This window comes from Rhinolophus hipposideros, assembly GCF_964194185.1.
Source record: "Rhinolophus hipposideros genome assembly, chromosome: 6".
Taxonomy (NCBI): domain Eukaryota; kingdom Metazoa; phylum Chordata; class Mammalia; order Chiroptera; family Rhinolophidae; genus Rhinolophus; species Rhinolophus hipposideros.
Window position 1 is genome coordinate 72,416,324 of NC_138052.1, and position 26,164 is coordinate 72,442,487.

At 35.4% G+C, this 26,164-nt stretch overlaps 2 protein-coding genes across 10 annotated transcripts in view; one reads left to right on the plus strand and one right to left on the minus strand.

Annotated features, from left to right (window-relative positions):
* Nucleotides 1-3,036: 3,036 nt before the first annotated feature.
* Nucleotides 3,037-22,600, minus strand: WDR12 (WD repeat domain 12). 8 transcript variants are annotated; one of them, XM_081051460.1, is made up of 15 exons: nucleotides 22,062-22,596; nucleotides 21,914-21,958; nucleotides 21,230-21,349; nucleotides 18,647-18,741; nucleotides 16,126-16,220; nucleotides 15,156-15,262; nucleotides 14,152-14,267; nucleotides 13,559-13,713; nucleotides 12,216-12,261; nucleotides 10,682-10,767; nucleotides 6,500-6,640; nucleotides 6,269-6,374; nucleotides 5,969-6,101; nucleotides 4,221-4,293; nucleotides 3,037-3,402 (listed from the first exon to the last, which is right to left on the minus strand). In XM_081051460.1, the coding sequence occupies exons 3-15, from the start codon at nucleotides 21,268-21,270 to the stop codon at nucleotides 3,325-3,327; spliced, it is 1,272 nt and encodes a 423-aa protein (XP_080907586.1). In that variant the 5' UTR covers nucleotides 21,271-21,349; nucleotides 21,914-21,958; nucleotides 22,062-22,596; the 3' UTR covers nucleotides 3,037-3,324. The 8 variants fall into 8 exon arrangements, with proteins under 8 accessions (XP_080907586.1, XP_080907591.1, XP_080907585.1 ...); XM_081051465.1 differs by having other exon boundaries at nucleotides 21,230-21,295; nucleotides 22,062-22,595; XM_081051459.1 differs by having other exon boundaries at nucleotides 21,801-21,958; nucleotides 22,062-22,595.
* CARF (calcium responsive transcription factor) overlaps nucleotides 22,106-26,164 on the plus strand; it is a 48,022-nt gene continuing 43,963 nt past the window's right edge. Inside the window, exon 1 of one of the 2 annotated variants that reach the window (XR_013993514.1) lies at nucleotides 22,106-22,172. The gene's annotated coding sequence lies outside the window, so the exon portion shown is untranslated. The remainder of the gene's footprint in view (nucleotides 22,173-26,164) is intronic. The other variant, XM_081051457.1, reaches the window with a different exon arrangement.

Genomic DNA, 26,164 nt, shown 5'->3' on the forward strand with positions numbered 1-26,164 from the left:
GTCAAGCTCAGTCACAGCCCATGCCCCACCTGGGGTCATCTGTCAGGAGCCACAAAGAAACCTGCAGATGGCTGCCACGCATGCCGTTCTTGGAAGTGCCTCGAGAGGCCAAGCTGTAAATCAAGGCTGGCTGTCACTAGTGCCGAGCTTAGGGCTACTCAGCCAAAGGTACAGGACATACTCAAGCCAGATGCTATTTGTCTGGATTCTGTGAACCTTTAGAGAGATCTTAGAAAAGTCTGCAGCACGAGCCAAGGCAGGCGGTTTGTATGAAAAGCAACTGGAAGTGACTTGGGTGTGTCCGAAAGTTGAGTAGGGTGGGGTCTCAAATCAACAGGGCATGGTGAGGAATTGTGTTGTTAGCCAGCTTGATGGAGACTTAGATATGGCGGCAACCTGTATCTGCACGCTCGGAAGGGAAGGGCTCATCAAAGAAACCGTGGTCTCCACCAGCTCCTCTATCAAGGAAAAAGCTGCCCCTCCAGCCCATCCTGAAGCCAGATAACTCAGTTCCCCCTCGTATGTCCCTGCTGCGTCTCCAGCTGCTGCCCCAACGCTGGAGCTCAGAGCCAGTGATTCTGTCGGTGGGTAAGTCCATGTGCGGGCCCTTTAAGAGGAGTACCTGGGACTCCAGCTGCCCTCTGTGTCACTCAGTCCCAAGCTCTGCTGGTTTTACTTCCAGAAATAATTGGGACTTCTCTCCGCAGCACTGGAACACTGGGCTGGGGAGGGGATGGGACCCCTTGCTCCTCCGAGGGGACCTCCGCAACCGAGAAATCCCTCCCAATTTTTAATGGTCACAATTGGGTGTGAGCCAGCTGTTCCACATCTCTGCCCCTTCTACCATCTCTAGGTGGCTTCTTCTGCACATCTTTAGTTGTAGAGCTTCGGTTCAGCAAGATTTCAGGCGATTCTCAATGATGGTTATTTTGTAGTTTAGTTGTAATTGATGTGGTCCTGAGAGAAGCCTTTCTTGTAACTAATTTTTATTTTTTATTTATTTTTTTCCAAGTCAAGTTGTCCTTTCAATCTTAGTTGTGGAAGGTGCCGTTCAGCTTCAAGTTGTTGTCCTTTCAGTCTTAGTTGTGGAGGGTGCAGCTCAGCTCCAGTTGCTGTTGCTAGTTGCAGGGGGCGCAGCCCATCATCCCTTGCGGGACTCGAGGAATTGAACCGGCAACTATGTAGTTGAGAGCCCATTGGCCCATGTGGGAATCGAACCGGCAGACTTCGGAGTTAGGAGCACGGAGCTCCAACTGCCTGAGCTACTGGGCTGGCCCTCTTGTAACTAATTTTTAAATCAGTGTCTCCCATGTGAGAGTGTGATCTTTTTGAAGGTAGTATCCATCTTACACATTTTTGTGCTTTTTTTTTTTTTGTCTGTTTCCTCCACCACAGAGGAGATACTGGTACATGGTAGAAGTTCAACCTTTTTCCTTGAACTGACTTATTTAGCGATTAGGTGTACTTTGAGCCTAATATTAAAATTAGGTTTATTGTTAAACAATAAGAAAAGGAATTTCTTTAAACTTTTATGAGGTAAGAGCAAGTATCAGCATGTTTATGAACTGCATTGCTATGGCAGAAATGACCCTGTACTGGTTAGCAGGTTCTGAACACACTGCACTGTCTGGTTCCTAACTTTTCCCAGTGCTAGAAAAGCAGCTCCATTCATTTCTCCAAAGGAGTCTCAGGATAAATAAATCCATGTAAAGCCCTGTCTCTGGTGTAAGTAAAATGGAAGAAAATGGACCATTGAAAAAGACTTCTACTTTTGAAGAAAAGGCAGAGGAAGATGGAAGGTAGGAGAGTAATGTTTTAAGAGGACTGAGTCTGCTAGGCTTCTATGTTCTTCCTGTTTGAGTTACACAAGAAGAGAAGTTTGGCAGAGATCAATCAGATAATTGTTCTCCAAGAGACTTGGTCACTAGTGTTAGTTACATCCATCCCAAGGGAGAATGCCTAAACCAGGAATGTATCCTGCCTTGGAACCAGGGCTGAGAATGCTACTTCCTTCTTTGTCCTTTGTCTAATAGGCCTCTTGACCTTTAACCATCTAATGTATGCATACTACATTTGAGCAGCCCAGGTTGGATGAGTTAAGAAAAATAAATAACTCATTCAGGGACCATCCAGAACAGGAATATCTCTGTCCTCTGAGAATTAAATTTTCAGAACCTACAGATATGATGAAATTTACACCAGTGTGCACTAAATGAGAAAAACAGAGACTCTGGATGTGAATTTTCTGATTACCTTTATTCCCTTTTGGGACATTAAAATATATGCCCCAAATGATGAACTGGAGCTCTAGCTCTTGGTCTATGTAACAATGAGGACCATATTATAGGCATAGAGGGAGCTTATGTCCCCACGGAGTGTAGAACAAAACCACTGTATCAGCCCTGGACTGCCTCTGGACTGCCACACACAAGAGAACTAAATTCCCACCTACTTTACTCCACTGTTAATGTGGCTCTCAATTCCAGCCAAGAATAGCTCTGTTTCCTAGACCTCTGTGATAGGAACCTAATGTGAGATATATTGCATTAAAGTTTAATGATGAGACCAAATTGATTTCCCATACGTTACTAAGTGCTCTGCTTGAAAAATAACCAATCCACTAAGATGGAAGTCACATTTTAAGAGACATTTACTTCAAATGTGCGGATTGTTTGTATCTAATACTGACTGAAAGGTTTTGTCTAAAGAATGTATTCTTATCTACATACAAGGATAAGTGTGGTAGAGATTCCTGGTTACCATAAATCTGTATGAAGTTTTTAAAGGATTCTGACATATCTTTAATATGAAGTACTTCAGTTAAAAAATTTCAACACATTCTTAATAAATTGGCAATATATACACGTTTAAATGTTGAGTACCTAGAAAGTGTTATTATAGTTAGAAATCACTTATTTTACCAAAATCAAACTGTATTTCTAATTTTTTTCTCTATTAAAATTTATTAGGTTTTTAAAAACAGCTAACTTTAAAAAGTTAAGTTTCTCCATCAGAAATAAATTTCTGGACAATTACTGTATTTTTAATATATGCTTTTATAGTATTGCAAAAGCAAATCTTAATTTAAAACAGTACCTTTAAAAAGAAATGAAAAACTCAATTTAATTTCAAGAATTTGCATAAGGTAGAGAATGCAGGTCACATTTTATATTTGTAAACACAAACTGTTATACAATAAATACAAAATAAAGAAAAATGACAGTGATAACTATTATCAAGGTGATCTGCATTGATGTAATCTGAGGAATATCTACCAGTTACATTTATAGAAATAATCTCTGTAGTCAATTTCATCATTCATTTTCATGCCCCCACATGGGAAGTGGTAGGTGAGTATCTATAGGAATACAATTTATTGTCTGCTCCTCCACTCAGAAGTAACTGCGTAAAGGGAGAGGAAAAAAACAAAACAAAAACAAATAACAGTAAATACAGTTATTTCATATAATAGCTAAACCTAAGTAAATAATGGTGATTCTGATTACAGAAAGAATTATGGATAAGCAGGCAACTTGCACTGTGAGTTAATGCTTAAATGGACGGATCACATCAATTTTCACTACTATATTATAATATAGTATATTAAAACTTTAAAAGTGATCATTTGAATTTGATTAAGGTGTAACATGCTATTGTACCTTCTATGAAGTATTTGCTAAGAAATGTAATAACATTAAAAAGTTTGAAAGGTAATATAGTTTTGCCTATTTAAGAAAATTGTTTGTAAAAGAGTACATTAGTTATTTGTGGGTAAATGGCTATTACAAATCATTCAAGTACTCCTCGGACCTATATTTGAAAAGAATTCTTAGGCATTAAAAGCTTACGCACATATATATAAATATATATATATAAAAATAATTCAACTGTAATTCTTTAAACACATTTTATAATCTAGATTTATTATATAAGATTTTTCTAAATGGGAACTACTTTGATCCAATTAGTCTAAAGGAGCAACTTTATGGACTTACAACATTTCATTAAAATACTTGTGAGAAAAAAGCTGCTTCAAAGTTTTCAAATTTAATATTAAAGGACAATTTGTTTTGAGATGTGAGATTTTATGATTAAGGGAAATTTAGAATATAAAATTATAAATATCAGATCTATTGAAACTATTAACTCTGCAAACACAAATACCATATTTATTCTAATAATATATTTTCCTCTTCACCAGATAACTAATAAATCCTTACCCCTGTGTCTGTCCAGTCCACACTCAGAACTTTGTCTTCATGAGCAGCCAAATCATAGAGAGGAGCCTTACAACTGAAAGATGAAAATATTAACATGTTATATGCATTTTATAGTATTAAAACAAATATATATGAATAATCACTTACACTTTTCTGCAAACTTTAGAGTTTACCATACTTGCCCCAATAACCACTTAATATTAAAATTCTGAGTATTTACTTAACCACTTCTTTTGTATTCCTTATATCATTAGTAGGCAACAAAGATTTACCACAACAAATATATTCGGGAAAAATGCTATTTTTTTATAAAACTTTATAATTAGGCCCATTTTCACACTTTCATGACTACTTTATTTTTATCTCCAAATCATGCCTTTATATTACCCTTTATCTATCAATCTATATGCTGATAATTCCCAAGTTTATATGTTTGGCTCAAACTCCTCCCGTGAGTTTGTTATGTACATCCAGTTAGCTGATACCTAGATGTGTTATGGGCACTACAAATTTAAAACAACCAAAACAAAACCCTTGATTTGCTCCCATAAACCTCTTTTTCTACTCTTTCCCATCACAGTAATTGCTCAGGCAGAAAATATGGGTGTTATCCTAGAATTCTATCTCCATATTTATGAGCCAATCCTGCCCAAGATCTCTCTTCAAAATATACCTAAAATTCAACCACTTATTGCTAATGCTATCCCCATAGTCCAAATCACTGTTCTCTTTCTCTTGAATTACAATAAAGGCCTCTCTGCTTTCATTCTTGTTACCATGCTCAAAAACTTTCAAAGCCTCCTCATCACACTTAGAATGAAACCCAAATTCCTTATCAGCCTTACAAGGTCCTGCTCAGTAAAACCACTTCCTGCCCCATGGCCCACCCTTTTCTCCTCCTTGCGTACTCCACTGAATCAACACTGGCTTTCCTGCTATTTTGTCAATATGCCAAGATTTTCCCCATCATATCCGCTTTCCCTCTGCTATGATATGTGCATGGCTCTTACCTTCACATTGTTCAATTAACTACTAGAATATATCACTTTCAAAGAGAGGCCTTCCCCAAAGAAGTGTCCCTTTACTCTGCTTTACTCTCATCACAGCACTTACCATTATCAGAAACTACATGCTAATTGTTATATAAAGGATCCAATTAAAATGTATATACCTTCTAGATATTAACAAATCATGTAGTATAAGGATATTAGAAAACAGATTTAAGGTAAACAACAAATTTGGTTAATGCCACTCGTAAAAATATGTAAATAAATTGTGTATGCATTTTATTGGGGGCACTCTGCGTATAGTAGTATCATAGCATTAGCCCATGAGTAAGAAAGAAACCTTTAATATTCAGTTATCTTTAAAAATATGTATTTTTATTTAACTTTCTATTAACATATAACTTAAAATTCGATCACAGTTCCATTTATTCAGAGACCACTGGCCTACTTCTGAGTTATGTTTACATTAAGGTTAGGATAATTTTTCTAAACTATGTTTTCCCGTTTTACATAACATGGTCAAAAAGATGGATTTTATAAACTTGTGGACTTTTTTCCTTTTTTGGCAAATGATAAATTATCACAATTCAGTTCTTTCAGATTGCAAAAAGCAACATTATTAATATGAAAATTTCTTTGATCCTCACTTTTCTTTTAGATAATCAATATTTATTATTTCAGTATTCATTTCGTTTTCTCTGTATACAACAGGCAATTGACGTATTTCTAAATAAGATTTACCTCCTTGTATCCCACAGCTTGACAATGTTATCCAAAGAACCTGAAATCAGCTGTTGCTCATGGGTAGGAGACCACTTTACTGCTGTGACCCAGCCTGTATGTGAGGTTAAGGACAACGACACCAGAGAACCATCTGAAAAAAAGCAAAAAAGATAACAGTTATTGAATTTTAGAAAAGGGAAGCTGGCAGAACAAATTGGAAAAAAAAACTGTAGAAAATTACCTTTTTAGACATAAGTCTAGAGAGAACAAATTGATGTCATTTACACATATTTTTTCTCCAGTGGTTTATACACTCACCTTTAGTTCGGGGATCCCACAGTCTGATGTGCCTATCTGTGCTTCCAGATGCTAATCGTTTACAAAGGGGAGAATAGGATATACAATTAAACACTTTATTTCCTGTCTGGAAAAAAACACAAAAAAACAGAGGGAAGGACATTAAACTGTGGTAGTCTACAAGGAATCATCTCTAGACGTATATCATTTAAAAGCTCACAGTTAATCAGAGAACCACTGATTTTGTCTTACCAAAGTTGACTTAAGACTGCCAGACTCAACATCCCATACTCTGATTGTGTGATCCCAAGATGCACTGCAGATTTCTTCAGCATCTGACCAGAGAACTGAGGAAATTGCTTCCTTGTGGCCAGAGAGGGTCACTGTGGGAGTCTAGAAATGAGACATCCAAAAGGGAAAGCATTTTCAGTTTAGAGTAATTGAAACAGTAACAGTAGTTATTACTTCTGAAGCCCATATGCTACATAGTTTGTCAGGTGCTTTGGCTTTCATATCCTGCTTTATTTCTTCTTTATATCAATCCTCCAAGACAGATATTTCTGTTTCTATCTTTTAGATGAAGATAGTGAAGCTGAGAAAGATAACTTGCCCAAGGTCATAGTTTATAACCCGCAGATATAAGTTTGAACCCAAATATTTCTCCAAAGTTTGTAGTTCTTCCACTATAGTCTGCTGCTTCCTCATCTGTTCTACTTTTCATTTTGAGGAGTATTAATAATAACACTAACTTAATTCTTTCAGTTGCCAAATATGTTATATGTAGAAGTTAGTAGATAAAGCTCTGGGGTCACGTCTAGGTTTGAGTAAAGGGGTTGCCATTTTCTACATGACTCTTACAGATAAATTACTTTCAATAGGTTATTCTTTCCACCGTATGTCCTTAGCATCTAACCTTTTAAATGTCTGTGGTTCATTTAATACTCCAAAATCTCTACTGTCTCTCTCAAGTTAAAATCCCCAAACTAGGTATAGTGCCTGTCTTAAATATAAGGAACATGTGAGAAATGGGAAATAATTCTGAAATGAGATAATTTACTTTTGTAACTGATACAGTTAGCCTCCTTAAATATTATTAACTCATCTGTAATATGAAGGGGTTATACTATAATAGATAAGAGATCAGCAAAGTTTTTTGGTAAAGGTTCAGAAAGTAAATATTTTAGCTTTTCCAGGCCACATATAGTCTCTGTTGCATAATCTTCTTTGTTTTGAAAACAATTTTAAAATGTAAAAATCATTCTTAGCATTCCGCAGCACAAAATAGGCCATAGCCAAACAGGCTATTGGGTTCTAGTTTGCCAACTCCTGGACCAAATGATTCCTAAGGGCTCTCCTTCCAGCTTTAAAATTTTCCTGAAAGAAGTAAAGGAATCTCATACAAAAGCCTATCCACAATATATTATACTAGTTTTATTAATGACTGTAAAACTGGAAATAACCCAAATATCCTTCAACTGATGAGTAATTAAATCAATTGTTGTATATCTATACAATAGAATACTACTCAACTTTAAAGGAAGAAACCATTATAACCAATAACCTAGATGAATCTCTTCCACCATCCCTCAAAAAAACTGGGGGGAGGGCGAACCTCAAATGCATTATGCTGTGTGAAAAAACAGCCAGATGCAAAAGTCTACATACTATATGATTCTACTTATATGATATTCTGGAAAAAGAAAAATTATATGAAGAACCGATCAGTGGTTGCAGGGGATAGAAGTAGAAGGGAAGGGATGACTGTCGATGGGCAACACAAGTTTTAGGTGATGACGAAGTGTTCTGTATCTTGATTATGTAGTAGTTATATTCTATGCATTTATCAAAATTCAAGAGATAAATACCAAAAAGGGTGAATTTCCTACATGTAAATTTTTGTAAAAAGGTAGTAAAGTTACTGTTACTTTGGCATTGTTTCTACAAACTCCAAGTAGAACAATACTGTTGAGAAAAAACTGATTTTGAGAGAAAACCTTACTGTGTATTAATGTATGAAACAAATAATAAATTAACTGATTGGTAGCATTACTCATATTAATACAAATCAAGTACTAGATAGAAATCCAGAAAGACAATATTTTTGATATTTGTCTTTTATCATTTTGGTCTTAAAAATCCAACCTTTTCTATTATTTCTAATAGCAGCACAATTTTCACTTCAAATAGCACTTCAAAGGTTTCTAAAATAACCTGTGAGAAAGTGAATATATTATGATTTCTCTCAAATAAAATCAACAATGGATGCAAGCTTATAAAAAGTATATACCTAAAAACAGAAGTTATCAGCAAGCACTCAGTGGGAGAAAATGCTTATAATATATATTCAGCAAAGACTTTGAAACCAGAATACATAAAGAATTCTTACAAATCAATGAGAAAAAGATAGGCAACTTTTGAAAAATGGGCTAAAAACATGAATAGGCACTTCATAAATTAGATTACCAAAGGGCTGGGCTTTAAATTCCACTGCACACAACCAGAAGTCTATAAATGATATACTTTGTAAAAGTAAGTAAATGTAAACATACATTATGTGGGAAAATAAAATCAGTTATGGTGTTAAAAAATTGACCATATCAAGTACTGGTAAGCATGTGAAGTAACTTTGACTCTCATGCTCTGTCAGGGGGAGTATAAACTGATACAACTATCTGGGAAAACTTTTTGGCAGTATCTAAAATTCAAAAACCTGAACTTGTGCATGCCCTGTGACCCAGCAATTCTACCTATGCAGAAATGACGGCATATGTACATGCATCAAAAGACAAGTGTAAGAACTTAGCAACTTTATTTATGGTGGTCAAAACTGGGAACAACTTAAATGTCCATCAAAAGAACGGATAAATTCTGGTATATTCATACAGTGGAATACTATATATATTAATGAGAAGAACCCTTACATGCACCAGCATGAATGGGATCTCATAGATAATACAAAGCTGAAACTAATCTAGGATGAGTAAGTCACAACACCGATTACCTTTGGGGGCTACTGATTGTATGGGAGGTTGGAGGGGGTCATCTAGGGTGTTGGTAATTTTCAGCGTTTTGATTTGGATAGTAATTACTTAGGTGTTTATAAAACTACCGTGTTTCCCCGAAAGAAAGACCTAGCCGGACCATCAGCTCTAAAGCGTCTTTTGGAGCAAAAATTAATATAAGACCCAGTCTTATTTTACTATAACATAAGACCCCGTCTTGGATATGATATGACATAATACTGGGTATAATATAATATAATATAGTATAATATAATACCAGGTCTTACATTAATTGTTGCTCCAAAAGATGCATTAGAGCTGATTGTCCGGTTTTACTTTTGGGGAAACACGATAAAAATTCATTGAGCAGTACAATTATCTACATGTAGGCCAAACTTCAATTGAAAGAAAGGTTAAAGAAAAGCTACTTTCTGTGTAAAGCATTTCAGGAAATCTCAGATATATTCTTTAGAGGTTGATCAGGGATATGCATCAATAAATTACCAATGGCACAATATCCAATTAGGAAGGTATTTACAACTTTAATTTTTCCTACCAGACTAAGTTAAGGAAGCTAAGCTGCTGCTAGATCATTCCTCTTGTAATTCAGCAGTCCATGTTAAATGTATTAAGAAATTATAAATCACCACTTTCAGTTAGAATTAGTAAATGCTATTGTTTATTTTATTTTACATGAGTTTGATGAATCATTTATGATGACACTTTATCCTCATTTTCAATAATTGTTGTTAAGGTATCTTATTATTGGTAATTACAAGAAATAGTGTGCAAATGTGTGCTTGATTTATTGCACATTCAATAGTTGTAGAAAATAAATGAAAAATGTTTTCTTGAACCTAACTCAGTATTGCCCTTATCATTAAGTATATGAATACAGGCCAGATCATATTAAGACAAATGTCTTCCTAATTCAACAGAACAAAAATATAGATGAAATTTTTGAGTTTGATTTAATTAGATCTAGTAGCTAAATGATGGACTCAAAATCCCAATTAAACTCTTCGTTTCTAGTTGTAGATACTAAGTAGCATCCCTAGTGAGAATTACATCCTCAATATATGAAACAATATTATTAAACAGTCATGAGATGCTTCATTTAATTTTAGTGTAAGTTTTAATAACTGAAATATCTTACTTCAAAATACGCTAGATCAAATATAATAGCTAAATAATCAACCCAGCAATCTGTAATCCTGATTCAACGCCACTATGTTCAATGTCTCAGATAATGTAGCATAGTACAGCAGTATTTATAATAAAAATTTACAAATTTGCTGAAAGAAAACCTAATGATGGTTGAAGCAACAAGGCAAGACAAAAGGAAATTTAAATAGGAAAGGCTGTATTAAATCGCCGTATATTTGTCAATACAGACCTAAGCCAAGTACAGTCAGTTCTCACAAATACTTGCCCGTGTTAGTCCCAGTTGCTCTGTTTTCTGTTTCTTTCTTGGTCGATTTGTAGATTCCTCCATTTCATCTTCTTCATCTGTAGGGACTGTATCAGAGAATTAGATTTGATATTTTTAAAATTTATGGTAAATATTAATTGTAGATAGTCTCAAATTTGTACATTTCTGGGTCTATACTTTCTTCGTATTATCTCAACTGGCTAGGGAACATCTAGATATTCCTCCTTATTTTGGTTAACAGAAAATTATACATAAAAACAACATGTAGCTTACCAATCTTCCGAAGGGAGAAAGCAAAAAGTAAAGTACATTAAAATCCTAGACTCTAACCAGTTTGACATCTTGCTATGTCTTTAAGATCACCATTATGAATATTCATTACTTACCATATCTATGAAAAACTGCCTCATAGATTGTAGTTCAAACCAGATTGTATTTATATTATGAAAAAGGAAATGCCACATGTTAAAAGGACATATATTCCAGCCATGTTTATTCTTTTCTAATCATGAATTAGAAGTGTTTCATGGATAGTTACTTTTGACTTTTTTAAAAAAATATCTTTGTTACACATCTTTTGGCCTAGTAAACCGAGATGGAAAATCAATGTTTTGTAACTATTTTATGAATGTTAAAAGTTTTTCCTGAACTAGACTATAAATGCCTTAAATCATACACATTTCTCATTTACCCAGAACTATCAAAAAATAAAACATTCCACAAAGGGAAAAATGTATAAACTAACCACCTTCTGTCTCAAAACTGTTTTAAGCATTTTTGGAAAAATCGACTAAAATGGATTATATATTTCCTGCCATTTTATGTATAATTACTTAAAACTCTTAAGCTTTTCCTGATCCCCCCAACTCTACTTTGTGAACGTATTTAGGGTATTATACTGCAATACAGCAATTACCTCAGAAGTAACAGGTATTCTGATCTGTTTACCTGTGCAATAAATAATTCTATACTATTTTTACAACTTAAATATCCGTGGGATTTTATCCTCTTTTCTTCTTTCAGAGTTTTCTTACTACTATCAATGCACCTTCCTCTAAAAGTCCTCTTTCCTCCTTCCTGCTCCTGTAATTGTTCCTTCTAATCTGTATTTTCAAAGTAAGAAGATTGGTAAAATTGCATTAAAAGGTTTTTTGTTTGAAAGTAAACCAGCTTAACTAAGAAATTTCTCTAACAGTTTAAAGTGTATCCAAATTACTCAGAAGGTATTTTTGTTCATTTCCAGGTTCCTGAATAAGGGAACTCCGAGAACGAAGGCAGTTGTCCCATTGCACCATACATGTTGTTGACACTTACAGCAGTTCAGTGACATTGTCCAATAAATAAGGGGATGGTAGAATAGAATTACATTTTGAAACACAAAAAAAATATACTAACTTTTCTCTATACTATGCTCCTTTGTGTCCTAAAAAGCCCTGGTCCATTTTTATGGCAAAATATGGGTTAAAAAGCATTCTTTCACTGAAATTCTTGAAATGTCATTAATAAGTCAAGGTAAAAGAAATATGTGATTTACCTGTAGACCAGATCTTTAGCATCTTATCCCAGGAGCCACTGCAAAACTAAACAGATATATATGAAGGGAAAAAGAGTATATACTATAATTCATCATATTATTTGCCTTGTTTTTTTCTATTTAATAAGTTAAAACCTTAACTTTGCTCTGAAATTCTTACTACTATGGTATCATCTGCCTGTCTTCCTAGTCTCCTGAAAGTTGTACCCTCAATCTCATGTCAACTGAAGGAGCTGCCATTTTCACGTGGCCCTGTGCCCTGGCCATAGTTGCTTAAATGAGGGTGGGCAACTGACCTACACTGTGCCAATAGGCCTCATTCTCCTTCAGGACCTTTTTTTGAACACTTGTGTTCCAGAGGGTTGAAGTTAGTCTTTTTCCAGGGACAGATGGTACAGGATGTAAAACCTTAGAATATTGAAGGCCAGGTTTTATTGCCAGGTGGAGAGCCAGTTTGAGGTAAGTGAGAATAAAGTCAACTAGGGTAGACAAGAAAGGGAGGATGTATGCTAGCCACATACAAGCCTCCACTCCCCAGTTCCTAAGACCCAAATGCCTCATTACCCTGCTCATCATGTGGATGTTCGCTCCTCACTTGGATCTCACAAACTTTAAACTGAATAAAGTACAAGTCTTGTCTTATAGCCAAGACAGGGTACAGTTAATTCACTTAAGTTTGGACTCGGCAACAAGTCAACCTTTATGGCTTAATAATCATAAATCTTTAACTCTGAATCACATGTCCTTTGTCATGCTAACTGGTGAAGAAATGATGAAGAAACACTCTTAAATCCAGAATCCTTCATTGTGGTTTAGGGAATTTTCAAATGGTAAAAGAGTTTATAATTTCTCAGAAGTCAATAGAGTTGCCCTCAGGTTTGTTTCCTTTTAACTTGTACCATTTTGTCATGATAAAGAGTAGAAAAGCAATAATAGTAAAACAGCGTATATTAACACTAACCTTAGTGTAAACTAAGGCTTATTAGATGATCAACTAGACATTTTTTTTTCAACTAGACATTTTCAATTAATGACAGCACTATGAGTAGCTGAAAGATTAAAAATGTCAATCACTATTATTTAAGAAGGTTACAGAAAGAAATTGCTGGATTACCTAATTTCTTAAAATTTCTGCAATTAATATAAAAGTTCTAAACCAGAGATACCCAGACTGAAGAAGTGAATCTCTATGTCTTTTATTGTATAAGTATTTACTTTTTGATTTGAAATCACATTCTTTGGTCACCAATTCTTATAAAAGTAGGCAAATCACAAAGAACATAATTAGAAAAAATTTTTTTGCATATAAGTTCAAAGTCTAATTCAACACAGTAGTAACTTACTTTAGTTCCTGTGCTATCAACAGCTATAGAATCCACACTTCCAGCATGACCTCTGCAACAGTGTAGGGCTTTTACTTTGTTTCTCTCTACATTCCACTCCCATAAGAGTATAGTCTGATCCATAGAGGCACTCAGTAGTAGGCAAGACAAACTATCTGAGGAAAGAAGAATAAGAAACAAATCAGTTCAAAAAATTTAAATACATTGTATTCTGAAAATGAAGAATTGAATTTGTTGTTGTTGAGAAAAATGTAAAAACATAAAAAAACAACTCATATAGCCAGCTTGGAAAGAAAGCTAACTTAAGGTACAAAGGGAAGATTCTTCAAAAATACTCTCTAAAACGTAAGTTTAACATACTCAATATTAACTTGAAAATGTATTATAATTTTAGTAAGGATTCACTTCTATTAACTTATGAATTTTTTTACATATTCATAATCCTTTACTTCTTGAACACTATATTTTTACAAGACCTCAAAATAACTGAGGCACGAGACATTTCCTACCCTGTCCAAGTTCTGCCCTAGGACTGAAAATGGCTTATTTCCAGTTCTCTGTCCAGGATTCCTCAGTTTCAGAAGAGTCCTTACCTTTTTTCACCCAGGCCACATCTTTTACAACGTCTGTATGTCCCACAATTGTCATTATTGACTTCCCTTCCAAGGACCAGATCCGAGAAGTCTTATCATAAGAGCCAGTCAAGATCCTGAGTGGAAAAAAATCCAATGAAATACAAAAAGCAGCTTTTCCAAACTGAAATCAATTATGACAAAGTAAACCTTGAAGATTATACTTTTAAACTCTTCTTTAATATGAAGATTAAGATTTCAAAACACACTAGAGTAGATCAGAGACATAACATTTGGCTTTGCCTGACATGCTAAAAATAAAAACATTACTGATGAACCCTAGATTTCATTTTTATTATTGTTATAAACACTACAAGTCTTAGGAAAGCTAAGCAAATTGCTTGTAAAGCCTAATAGTCCTTTGTATTGAACCAGTGAAAAACATTAAGTAGGAAAAAACAGAAAAATCACTTACAGTAAAATAAAAGTAACACCAATAAAAGTAAAAGCAACTTTGTGTAATAACTTCAGGGAAACATTTTTTGGAAGTAAGCTCCTACTATATACCACTCCTGAAATATCTGTCTACAAGGCCAGTGAGCGTTTGCTCAGAGCCATCCATATCTTGATTCTAGTCTGCCCTTTTAGCCCTAAAATAGCATGATCTGCATATCCATGGTAGTAGGCTAGGAGATCTATAGGTGGCTATAAAAAGATTTTTTCCCCTCTATGAGACAAATTCTATCCATGGTCTTAAAAGCAACATACAAAAATCAAACACCCTGACACTTGACTTGTTCAGAACACAAATGTCACAACATCTTGACACAGAAAACTGATTAATAGATATGTTTCTTCTCGACTACACTGAATGTAAAATTTTTGGCGTGGTCACTGATACAGATATCACAAATTACTTTTACAAAGAACAGAGAAATCAGAGAAGAATATTCTCATAGTTAACTTAAAAAGACTGATGGAGGTGGCACGAGAAAACAGATACAAGAACATCTGTGTGTCAATACCATTCCTCTGCCCCTTTGATTGAACTGATCCAGTCATCGTGGAATAAGCATTGCTCTGGCTGAGGTGCGGTGTACTTCTCCACGTATTCTAGTTCCACAACCTCTTCCTAGTCACAGAGAGAAACCAGAAATCAATCAGGTGGTGCAGTTCTAAAATGGTAACTTATGAAGATAAAGGACCCCCGTTTAATGTATCTCCTTCACGTACGTCCCCTTCATAACCCAGAAAATTTGGAGCCACACGAAAGGTAAAAAACTTTATCTGATCTACAGAGTAACAGTAAGAAATATTAATGACTTTGGAAAACTTATACTAAAAGTGGGAAAAAAGAATATAAGAAACTTTGAATTATAAAATCATAAAGGCATATTGTTAAATGGGTATAGAGCTTCTGTTTGGGATGATGAAAAAGTTACGGAAGTGGATAGTAGTGATGATTGCGTAAGAGTGAGAATGTAGTTAATGCCACTGAATTGTGCGCTTAAAAATGGTTAAAATGACAGATTTTATGTATATTTTACCATAGTCCTAAAAATTGCACCCAAAATTATAAAAGCAATTATAAATTATATTTTAAAATGTAAGAGATATTAAGGAAAGTTTCGAAAGTAGAAGGGGGGAATCATTATAAATCACAATAACCTAACCCATAAATTTTTATTATGTGCATAATCACTTTGTACACCTTTATAGTAGGAAATATATATTTGCTTTTCCCTTTTTGACAATTCTTCCACAAGTATGAAGGTATCTTTCTGTATTCATTCATCTGCATTTGTTGAATAATACATATTCAGAAGAGGTGATTTCAAAATTGAACATACAGAAACTGAAATTCAAATTTTTAGGAAAAAATAATCAAAAGTATCTTGGTTGCTGATTTAGATTTAGGCTGATTCTAAATGCAGTTTATCTACATTATCTGATAATACCTTCCGTAAAATAGAGCAGGTAAGCATTTGAACTTACTGATGAGATGTTTTCCAGTTCCATGTGTTTGACCAAGGGCATTCGCAGAAACTGGCCCTTGATAAGGAAATCAAACTCCACATGTTTGTGGAACCCTAAAAAAAACACATAATACGATCATTGCCCTTAGGCCCTGAAGTGGTATTGGCAGAGGTATGAGACCCCAAAACAAAAGGTACTTTTTATCCCCCACTGGTTTATTTTAAAGCAAACCTCAAATATGGTTATCATTTTGTAAATGCTTTAGTGTGTATCTCTGAATATAAGGACTTAAAAAAAAGTCACGTTAAAATATTTAATAATTATTTGTTTGAATATCAAAAGCCAATGTTCACATTTCCTTAATTCATAAAATATTTTTACAGTGACCTTTTTAGAATCAGCATCCAAAGTCCACACCTTATATTTGATTAATGTTTATTTAATCTTTTACAGTTCCTTTCTTTCCCTTGCCATTCATTTATTTGTTGGAGAAACTGAATATCTGTCTCTTAATATTTCTTACATTCTCAGTTTGTTTGATTACATTTCCACGTGTCCTTTAATATGTTCCTCTACCACCTATATACCCTGTACACAAGACAGACCTAAACATTTGATGTTTGCTTTTTGGTGGGGAGGGCAAGAATACTTACAGTATTGTGTATTTCCTATTGCATCACACCAGGAAGCATGTTATCTCATTGTGTCTCTTTATGCTATTAAGATCCACCTCTGGGCTCAGATGATGTCAATCTGATCCCATCCATCATGTTCTCTATCAGCCTTTTACCTAATTAATAGTGTTAACAGCTATTGATAATCACTACTTAAACCTGTTATTTCTTTTGGAGTTACAATATGCTACAAATTCTTCATTCGTTCTTTATTTATTAGATATAATCCTTCTGAAAGAATTCCTTCATTGACTATTTGGATTGTTACTTTTAAAAAATCTGAATAATTTGCATCTTCAACTCAAGAGCAATGACTCAGTTATTCAATTTATACAAAAAGATAAACCAATGTTCATCTACAAGTTTAGAAAATATGCAACTATTTAGGTGACAACAAAAACCATATACCGGTATTGCAAAATTTCTAATTGCAAAAATAATTCTTATCCTATTTCCAAAACTTTTTCAATAGGTAGAATATATGACATTTTTGAAATTTAGAAAAGTAACTATGCATCAGAGTCTCTATACATCCATGATGGAAGTAAAGACAAAGATTGGTAGGAAATGCTATGTGAATATCTCTGAACCAAGAACTACAGCTTGCTACCGTGTTCTCCTGAAAATAAGACCTAGCAGGACAATCAGCTCTAATGTGTCTTTTGAAGCAAAAATTAATATAAGACCCAGTCTTATTTTGCTATAAGACCGAGTATTATATAAGACCCGGTCTTATATTAATTTTTGATCCAAAAGACGCGTTAGAGCTGATTGTCTGGCTAGGTCTTATTTTCGGGAAACACACAGTAGCAATGAAAAGATTGCACACCCTGTGCCCCTGAAAATAGTTGTTCAAAAACATCATCTTATACTTAACAAAAAAGTTATGGGATTATTTGAAGATGAAGGAGAAAATATAGGCATTAGTTCATAACTTTCACCTCCCCATTCCTCCAACTAAGGTTGAATCAAAAAAGCTTTGAAACATTAGAAACATCTGCTTAAAAATATGCTTGCCTCTAAATGTGTCTCCATTGACAAATTTTGTTTTTAAAGATCACACTTTGTTATTTTTTAATTTTTCATGTTTAAATCTCCTATTTTATTTATGGTTTTACTTTTTAAAAAACATCTTATTATAGAAAATTTCAAATATATGCAAAAGTAGAGAATAAGCCTTATAATAAACGTTCATACACCTGTCACCCAACTCCAATGATCATTTTATGGCTAATCTTGGTTAACCACTATTTTTGCATACATTGTTATTAATTTTATGGGCTAATAATTTATATTCACACCTAGCACGTGTTTAACATTTAAATCTTTGTAAATGTTTTACTTGAAACTCTTGCATGTTAACAAATGTTTGTTTTATCCATTAATTTTTTTATGAATTCTAAATCGTAAAAAAATACCAGTATTAATATTGACATTTGTTATTACACAAAATAAACACTCAGATACTGATACTGCCATTTGCTTCGTAGAAATATAGCCAGTGGGGCCCAGCATCAAGATGCTTGTTCTATGCCTACCCAACACAGGCCTCTTTAGCACAACCGCAATGTCTTGATTACCTCTGTATCATAACTATCACACTAAAATCTTTATAAATCTCAACCACTTTATCTCCATATTGTCTTAAAAACAGATCAAATTGAAATATTGTCCGAAAACTTTTATTTCAAAGCCTTTTTCGAAGTATCATATAGCAGGGAAACCCTTATGATTTATAAAGCTTACCATTATAAAACGCATTATAAAATAAGGCCAAAAAAAGAAATAAAATTAAAAGGTGATTTATTTTAGTGTAGGTAGTGATATTGTTCTCTCTCCTAACTTTTCAGAACATATATACCCACCATTTTTGGCCTCCAGCAATTTATTGATGATGTTACTAAGGTCAGCAATTTCAGAGGCTGCAGGGATTGAGAAGGGAACATCATCTACCGCATATCTATAAAAAGGAAATGAAATGTCAATATCGAGTCTACAGATATTTTAACGAATGTGAATTTATTCATTCAACAAACATTTACTAGTTACTATCTAATACATGCCAGACATTTTGCTACATGGGGTAACAAAAATGAATTAAGATGTGGTCTCTGTTCTCAAAAAAAGGTGAAAGTCTGGTAATCAAATAAAATGAAACTATATAAGAACAATGTCATAATATATAAATTGGGAGAGCAAAGAAGCCATAAGTCATTTCAACCACAGAAAAGGAGGAGAGAGCAGGGTCTGAAAGGATGCACAAAGAAGATCATTCTTAAGCTTCATGTAGAAATGTGAGTTTTTGCCAGGTGAAAAAGGGGTAGACAGGAAGAAGGGGTTCAGGAAAGCAGGGAAAGCAGCAAAACAGTAGCTAAGAGTTACTAAACTGCCCACCCAGCCTATTCCAGAAAGTGTGATTTTGCTCTAAATAGTGACCAAAGAAAAGACAGATAATAAATGTTGGGAAAATGTGGAGAAATTAAACCCTTATTCATTGCTGGTGGGAAATGTAAAATGGTGAGGTTGCTTTGGAAACACCTGGCAGTTCCTCAAAAAGTTAAACATGGAATTACCATTTGATCCATGAACTGCACTCCTAAGTATATATCCAAGAGAAATGAAAATATATACACACAAAAACTTTTACATAAATGTTCACATCACCACTATTCATAATAGCCAAAAGGTTGAAACAACCTAAATGTCCATAAACTTGGATGGATGACCCCTGAAGCCAATCACAAAAGACCACGTTATATAATCCCACTTACATGAAATGTCCAGAACAGACAAATCTACAGAGACAGAAAATAGTGTTTACTTAGGGCTGAGGAATTGGAAGGACTGAAGGTAACAGCTGAAAGGTAATGAAACATGTTCTAAAATTGACTTGTGGTGATGGTTGCATAATTCTGCAAATATACTCAAAAACCACTGAAATGGACATTTTACATATTAAATTCTATTGTATGTGAATTACATCTCAGAGTTGTTACCGAAAACAAAAAAATTCCCATAAGGCCTGAATTAAGGCTGTATTTGTGAGGAATAGAAAAGTTTCAAAAGGTGTTAAGGCAGAATCTACAGGACTCATCAAGTCATGCTACAGTAAGTCTCTTTTTGCCACGGTGGTGGTGGGTTTCAATCTTGTCAAAATGCAGATCGTGTCTAAATAAACAGGTCTGGGATGGAGTCTGAGATTCTGCTTTTTCTAAGAAACTCCTAAGTTATGCTGATGTTGATGTTGAGTAGTAAGGCAATAATTATATATTTATCATGCCAAAAAACAAAGCAGTTATTTAGATTCTCTAAAAGGTAAGAAAACCTAGAAATTGAATCTTTTCATTCTTCCTATCCCTTACCATTTTAGTCAGTAAAATGGGGTGGGGGAAAGTAGCAAAATTCACATGTACACAAATAAATATATTTATAAATTATATACATATATGTGAATAAAACTAGTTCACCCCTTCATTTAATTGACCAGAATATATTTTTGGAGAATCTAAATATATGTACACACACATATACATGACATTATTGCTGGGGTTAAAATGCAGTGTTCTATTATTTCTTAAGACCGTGTGAATCAACAATAATCCCAACAAAAATTTCAACTAGGAAACATACAGTGGCCATGTTATTGCATCACCACATTTCTTGAGATGTACGTAGACTAAGTATATATACTCATATGCATTGATAACACAATTTATGTGTACTGTAAGCAACAACACAAGAGGAGTGAATATGACTTACCAGGTCAACTCATAAAGCTATAAATAAATATACCACAAGACATAATTAGATTTCAAATGAATGCTACAGACCTGGGACTACTGGTAAAAAAGTTTACGCATGTACATATACACATACACACATATATGCACACATACATATACATCTATATAAATACACAAATCTGTAACAGTTGACCTCACTCTTATCAAAAATCAGTTCTACCAAACCTAAACTAGGCTAGAGAGCTCCCCTTTCTAGCCTAGTTTAGGAAAGCACCGTCTATCACCTACTTAAAAAAAAAACTATTTTCAGAAATTGTGAACCACCACCAGCAGGCAGTCCGTAACGACTCTGTCCATTGCTCACTGTTAAATTACATTACGTGCTTCATTCAGGAAGCAAACAAGGCCCTGGAGGCCCCTCTACACTCACAATTCAAATTATACTGAGCCTGAGAAGCCAGGCAGAAAGGAGGTGATATCGGAGGTCGGTCCCTAAGAAATCCTGAAGGTACCACTTCCACGTGAGCGGAAAACACGCTCAAACAAGGAGTCCAGCAAAAAAACAAAAAAAAAGTGTGTGTGTGGGGGGAAGGGGAACGTGAAAGTGAATACGGCAAAGACCACGAGGGATCCAGAAGGTCATACCGAAGGGGCCCTTGGAAAGGTTCCCAGGTAGGGGGAGAGAAGGGGCGGGCGCGTACTTACTTCTTGTTGTCAGTGAAGAAGCGTGTCTGGAGCTGAGCCATGGCGGAGAGCACACGCAAGACTCGCCTACAGAAACGTATTGGGTAACGGTCAGACGACGGGTGCTCTGGTCCGTGAGGACTACAAAAAAAACGAGCTCAAAATCAGACTGCACAGGAAAGCAGAACTGCAGTCCAAGACTTGGATTCCGCTTTCCCTCCTCAGGCCTCCTCACCAAAGAGGGACCACGAGGCTGTCCTTCCACCGCGGCCCAGCCCACAAACATCAACTACCTATTCGTAGATTTAGGAATCATCGATTAGGAAAGCGTAATCTTAAAGACAGCATGTCCCTTTAATTGTTTTGGATTTCTTTTAATACACTGGGGCCTGTAAACGAGCATGAAGATACAGAAAGGCCCAATTCAAATCGACTTCTCTTTTTTTAAATTCAAGACGCTGTCTTTAAGACCTCATACTTCAAACACAGCCCCTAGACACTACAACCCCCAGCAGCGCTTCTCAGACGCTGTGACCACTAGGAATTGTAGTCTTTTGCCACGCTGCCCTCAGGATAGCTTCCTTTCATTAACCTTCTCGACTCCAGCCCTATATCTATTATATTTTCTGTCTTCATCTTCAATTTAGTAAAGCCGTTCCGGGATTATTTTTCTCACGCATAGTCCCATTCAGAACTTCACTCTACCGAGATTTTTCGTGGCCTCTCGCTTCTAGCTTCAGACTGGAAATCCTGATGAGAGGAGGGAATATATATATATATATATATATATATACACATATATATATATATATGTGTATATATATATATGAAACAAATCACAAAGGAAACCTACGACGGTGGCCGATAGTGGTCTTATCTCATGGTAACGCGCTGCGCGCTCTCAGTGGGGGTGCGCCTGCGCATTGTGCTCGTCTCCATGGCGGGGCCTCGGAGCCAAGACGAGGTTGAGTAGACTCGTTTTGAATTTTCTCCCCTCTGCTCCAGCACTTTGTGGACTACCCTCCTCGCCCTGTAGGGCTCTCAGCGGCGGCGGGACTGGGGGAGTCGGAGGTTTGGCAGAGCTGTCTGCGCTGACGGACCGGACGCCGCTTCCCAACCCTCCCCTCCCTTTCTTTCTCCTGACTTCTCCCGTCACCTCCTGACCCGCCGGGTCCCGGAGCAACCGCCGGCCCCCGCTCCCGGTCGCAGTCAGGCCCTCGTGGCGCCTTCAGCGCCCTGCCTCGGGTCCTTTTCGGGATCCTGCTTGGCGAGGCCTACTCCCCCTCTCGCGGGCCCGGGCTCGCGGGCCCAGGGGAGGCCGCTGGAGAAGGTGGAGGTTAGGTGGCTTGAGGAGGGTTGCTGAGCCGGAGGACGCGCCTCCCGTCGCGGACCAGGATCCCGGGACCCTTTGCGCGGGTCCTTCGCGCTGCCCCGCGCCCCGCTTTTTAGTTTCCCCCCCCCCCCCGTCTCTTTATGAGCCCCTTTATATCTTTACGGTTAGAAGGGGGAAAGGCGTCCTCCCACACTTTCTCGCTTTTTTTTTTTTAAATTACTTTTTTTGGTCTTGAAATTATCCGAAGGCCTATGTCTTATTCACAATGCCCGAGAATTATTCTAATTGAATTTAGGTGTTTTTCTGAGGGAGGATGGATGGAGAGATACTATACAGTTCTCAAAGTCACTTATTAAGGCGTTCGACAGAAAATCTCCAAGAGGCGGGTCTTCAAGAGACAACAGTTTAGAATCAGGCAGAACTGGATTGCAATTTTGTGGGCAGAGCGGTATGTGTGCAGGGGAAAACAACTGAAGCTTTTTTTTATTTTTTACAAGTTGCTTCAAGGTGGACCTCAGTTAAGTAGACACCCGATATTTGCATTCAACCATAGAACATGAGACATGATTAAACAATTGTAAACAAAACCCAATATTTTATTAGAGAACAATAATAAGGAAACCAGGTCTGTTTTGAGTTTGTCCACTTTGTTAAAATGCTGGCCCCGGAACCCAAATTCCTGGGTTCGAATCCTGCCTCAGCTCCTTATTAACCTTTCTGCCACACTTTGGTCATCTGTGAGAATTAAATGCGACATAGTAAATGTTAATTATTACCATCATTGTCATTTAGATGCTAGTTAAACTAAGTTTGTCAATGTGTACAAATAAGGAAGAATAGCCTGATGGTTAGAGAAATAAAACTAGAAAACCTCTGTGCTGAAGCTCTAGGAAGGGACTGGGCTGGCAAATAAAATCGGTTATTTAACCATATGATTCATTGTAATGGTGAGAATTGCATTCGTTAAATAAATCAGACTACCTGAAGCTTGAAACAATTTCTTAGTTGAAGTCTTCCTATTTATCCGTATGTTATAAATTTGATAGAAGTGGAAAGAAATTTGATAAGTTTTAAACATTCTCCTTTAATCATAAGTGATGTTTGAGTTACAACTGTAAAATTGCCTCACTTAAATTTCATTGAACCTGAGATAATTAAGTTATTTTTCAGATAATATTATTGATCATATCTCATTGGTTAAAATATCTTTTAAAAATGTGTAGTTAATCAGTAGATTAATACATTTTAAACTACCATTTATTTGAAATTTATGGAAATTAATACAGTACCTGGTAAGAGTCAGTATAGGTTAATCTGAATTTAAATTGGAAAATGTTAAGATACAGAACCAGAATGCTTAAGAAGATAAAACTTCAATTGGCAGAGCAGAAATACTGAAATCACTAAAATACATTTTTCATTTGCCTGAGACGTTTTGCTAAGGGAAAATTAGTTAAGTGTTCCAAAATAACTAAACACCTAGGATGATGGCTTTGGTGTTTTTCCAGCAGTGACATATATTTGGTGTTGTCTCCATGCCATACCTAGGATAGTTAGTGCTTTTATTTTGAGTGTTTTTCTTAAGTTTAATTAGAATGTTAACGAAAAGTTTTGGGTTCTTAATAATTTCCTGCATGGTTCATTTACTATGGTCTTCATGCAGACACACTGTTACCTGGAGAACCACAGCTTGGAAAATATATTTCTCTTTATTATAGCGTTCCCCCCCTCCCCCCATATATGATGGCATGATGTGGTATGGTATAAAAACTGCAGGGGTTTTGGAATCCTAATTGTTGCTGGGTTTCGTTTTTTTTTCTTTTCTACGTAGTTTTGAATCTGAGCTCTAATGATCTTAAGCACCGTTAATTGATAGCTTTGGTTTTCTTATCTATAAGTGGAGATAATGTCTACCTCAGAGTCACTGTGAGGATTACATGAAATAATTTGTAGTTCTTGAAGAGGGAAAAAGAGGTGTATATAAACAATGTAAGAATTGGGTAGAAACCAAGATGACAGGAAAATTTATAGAGAGGACAAACCTTAGATAAATGAGACATTGTGAACACTAGCCTTAAATTTTTTCATTGAAAAGTGAAAAGTTAAAAAAAAACTATTGTTTATATTTGCATGCATTGAACATTTTGAGGTTCATTTAACAGCTATAACATTCAAAACCCATCTTTAAAAAAATAAATTGTATAAAATATTTGTGAACTAGGAGTCTTGATTTAATTTTGACATCACTGATTTATTTTAATTTTATATACATCATAAAAGGTACATTGTCGTTTACCTACCCTAAAAGATGAGAGGAATTTTATTTTCTAAAGTACTTTTGAGCAATATTTTTTAATGTAGTTAATAATATCTGACACTGATATATTGAATAGATTTCAAGATCTTTTAAATCATGAGACACTAATCAAAGTACATAGAATTGAGAAACTCTAAAACTCAAGTGGCTTCATCCTTTAGTTGTCATGTTTGGGGATTTATTCTCAGACTGTTGATTTTAATGGATAAATTTTACTACATAAAATTCTATAAGAATATGATTTCACTTATATCTGGAATCTGAGCTCTAATGATCTGAGAACCACAACTTGGAAAATATATTTGAGAACAAAATAAATGAATTAAAACAGAAGCAGACTTGGATACAGAGAACAACCTGATGGTTGCCAGAGGGGAGAGGAGGCTGGGGAGCTGGGTGAAAAAGATGAAGGGGTTAAAAAATACAAATTGGTAATTAGAAAATAGTCAAGGGATGTAAAGTACAGCATAAAGAATATAGTCAATAATGTCGCAACAACTATGTATAGTGACAGGAGGGTACTAGACTAATGGGATCACTGCGTAAATTATAAATGTCTAACCACTATGCGGTACATCCGAAGCATAAAATAATATTGAATGTCAACTGTAATTGAAAAAATTAAAAAACAAAAGTCTCTAAGAGAAAACAATAATGAGATGTTAAGACAGATTTTTAGGAATTGCAGTTGAGGATTGCCTCTAAAATTTAGAACAAATAGAAATGCTATTGAACAAAATAAAAACAGCAGTAGCCCAAATGCAGTCCATAGAGATGAGTTGACTACAACCTGAATAGTCTCTTCCCCGCTGTCATGTATTCAATATGTATAAACAATAAAAAGCCCCTTTTTCCTGTAAATAAAAACATTGAACTTCTAATTTAACACTTTCTTCCCAATCTTTGCCTTTTGATATAAGGTAAAATCCACTTTTTACATGTAATATTAAACGTTCTGGAAGCAATTTGCCAGTAAAATGTAATGACTGTGTTGTGAAGTACAATCATTAACTGTCTAGACTACATATTTAATACTTTCTCTTTTTTTCTGTTCTCTTCATCCAATCCCAATACTACTTGCTTAAGAAATAAGCTTGTCAAATCAATTCCAGGATTTTATAAGGGATGGAAGATGGGAGGGGGGCTTTATTCTAAAGCTTCCATTGACTCCAAAGGATGCCCTATTAGTAAAGATTTTTATTGTGGAGAAAAATGTAATATGCTGCAGAGGTCTTTATTTCAGTAGTAGTTCTAGAGTGTGAGAGTTGAAACAAAACCTTAGTCCAAATGTCTAATTTAGATAAGG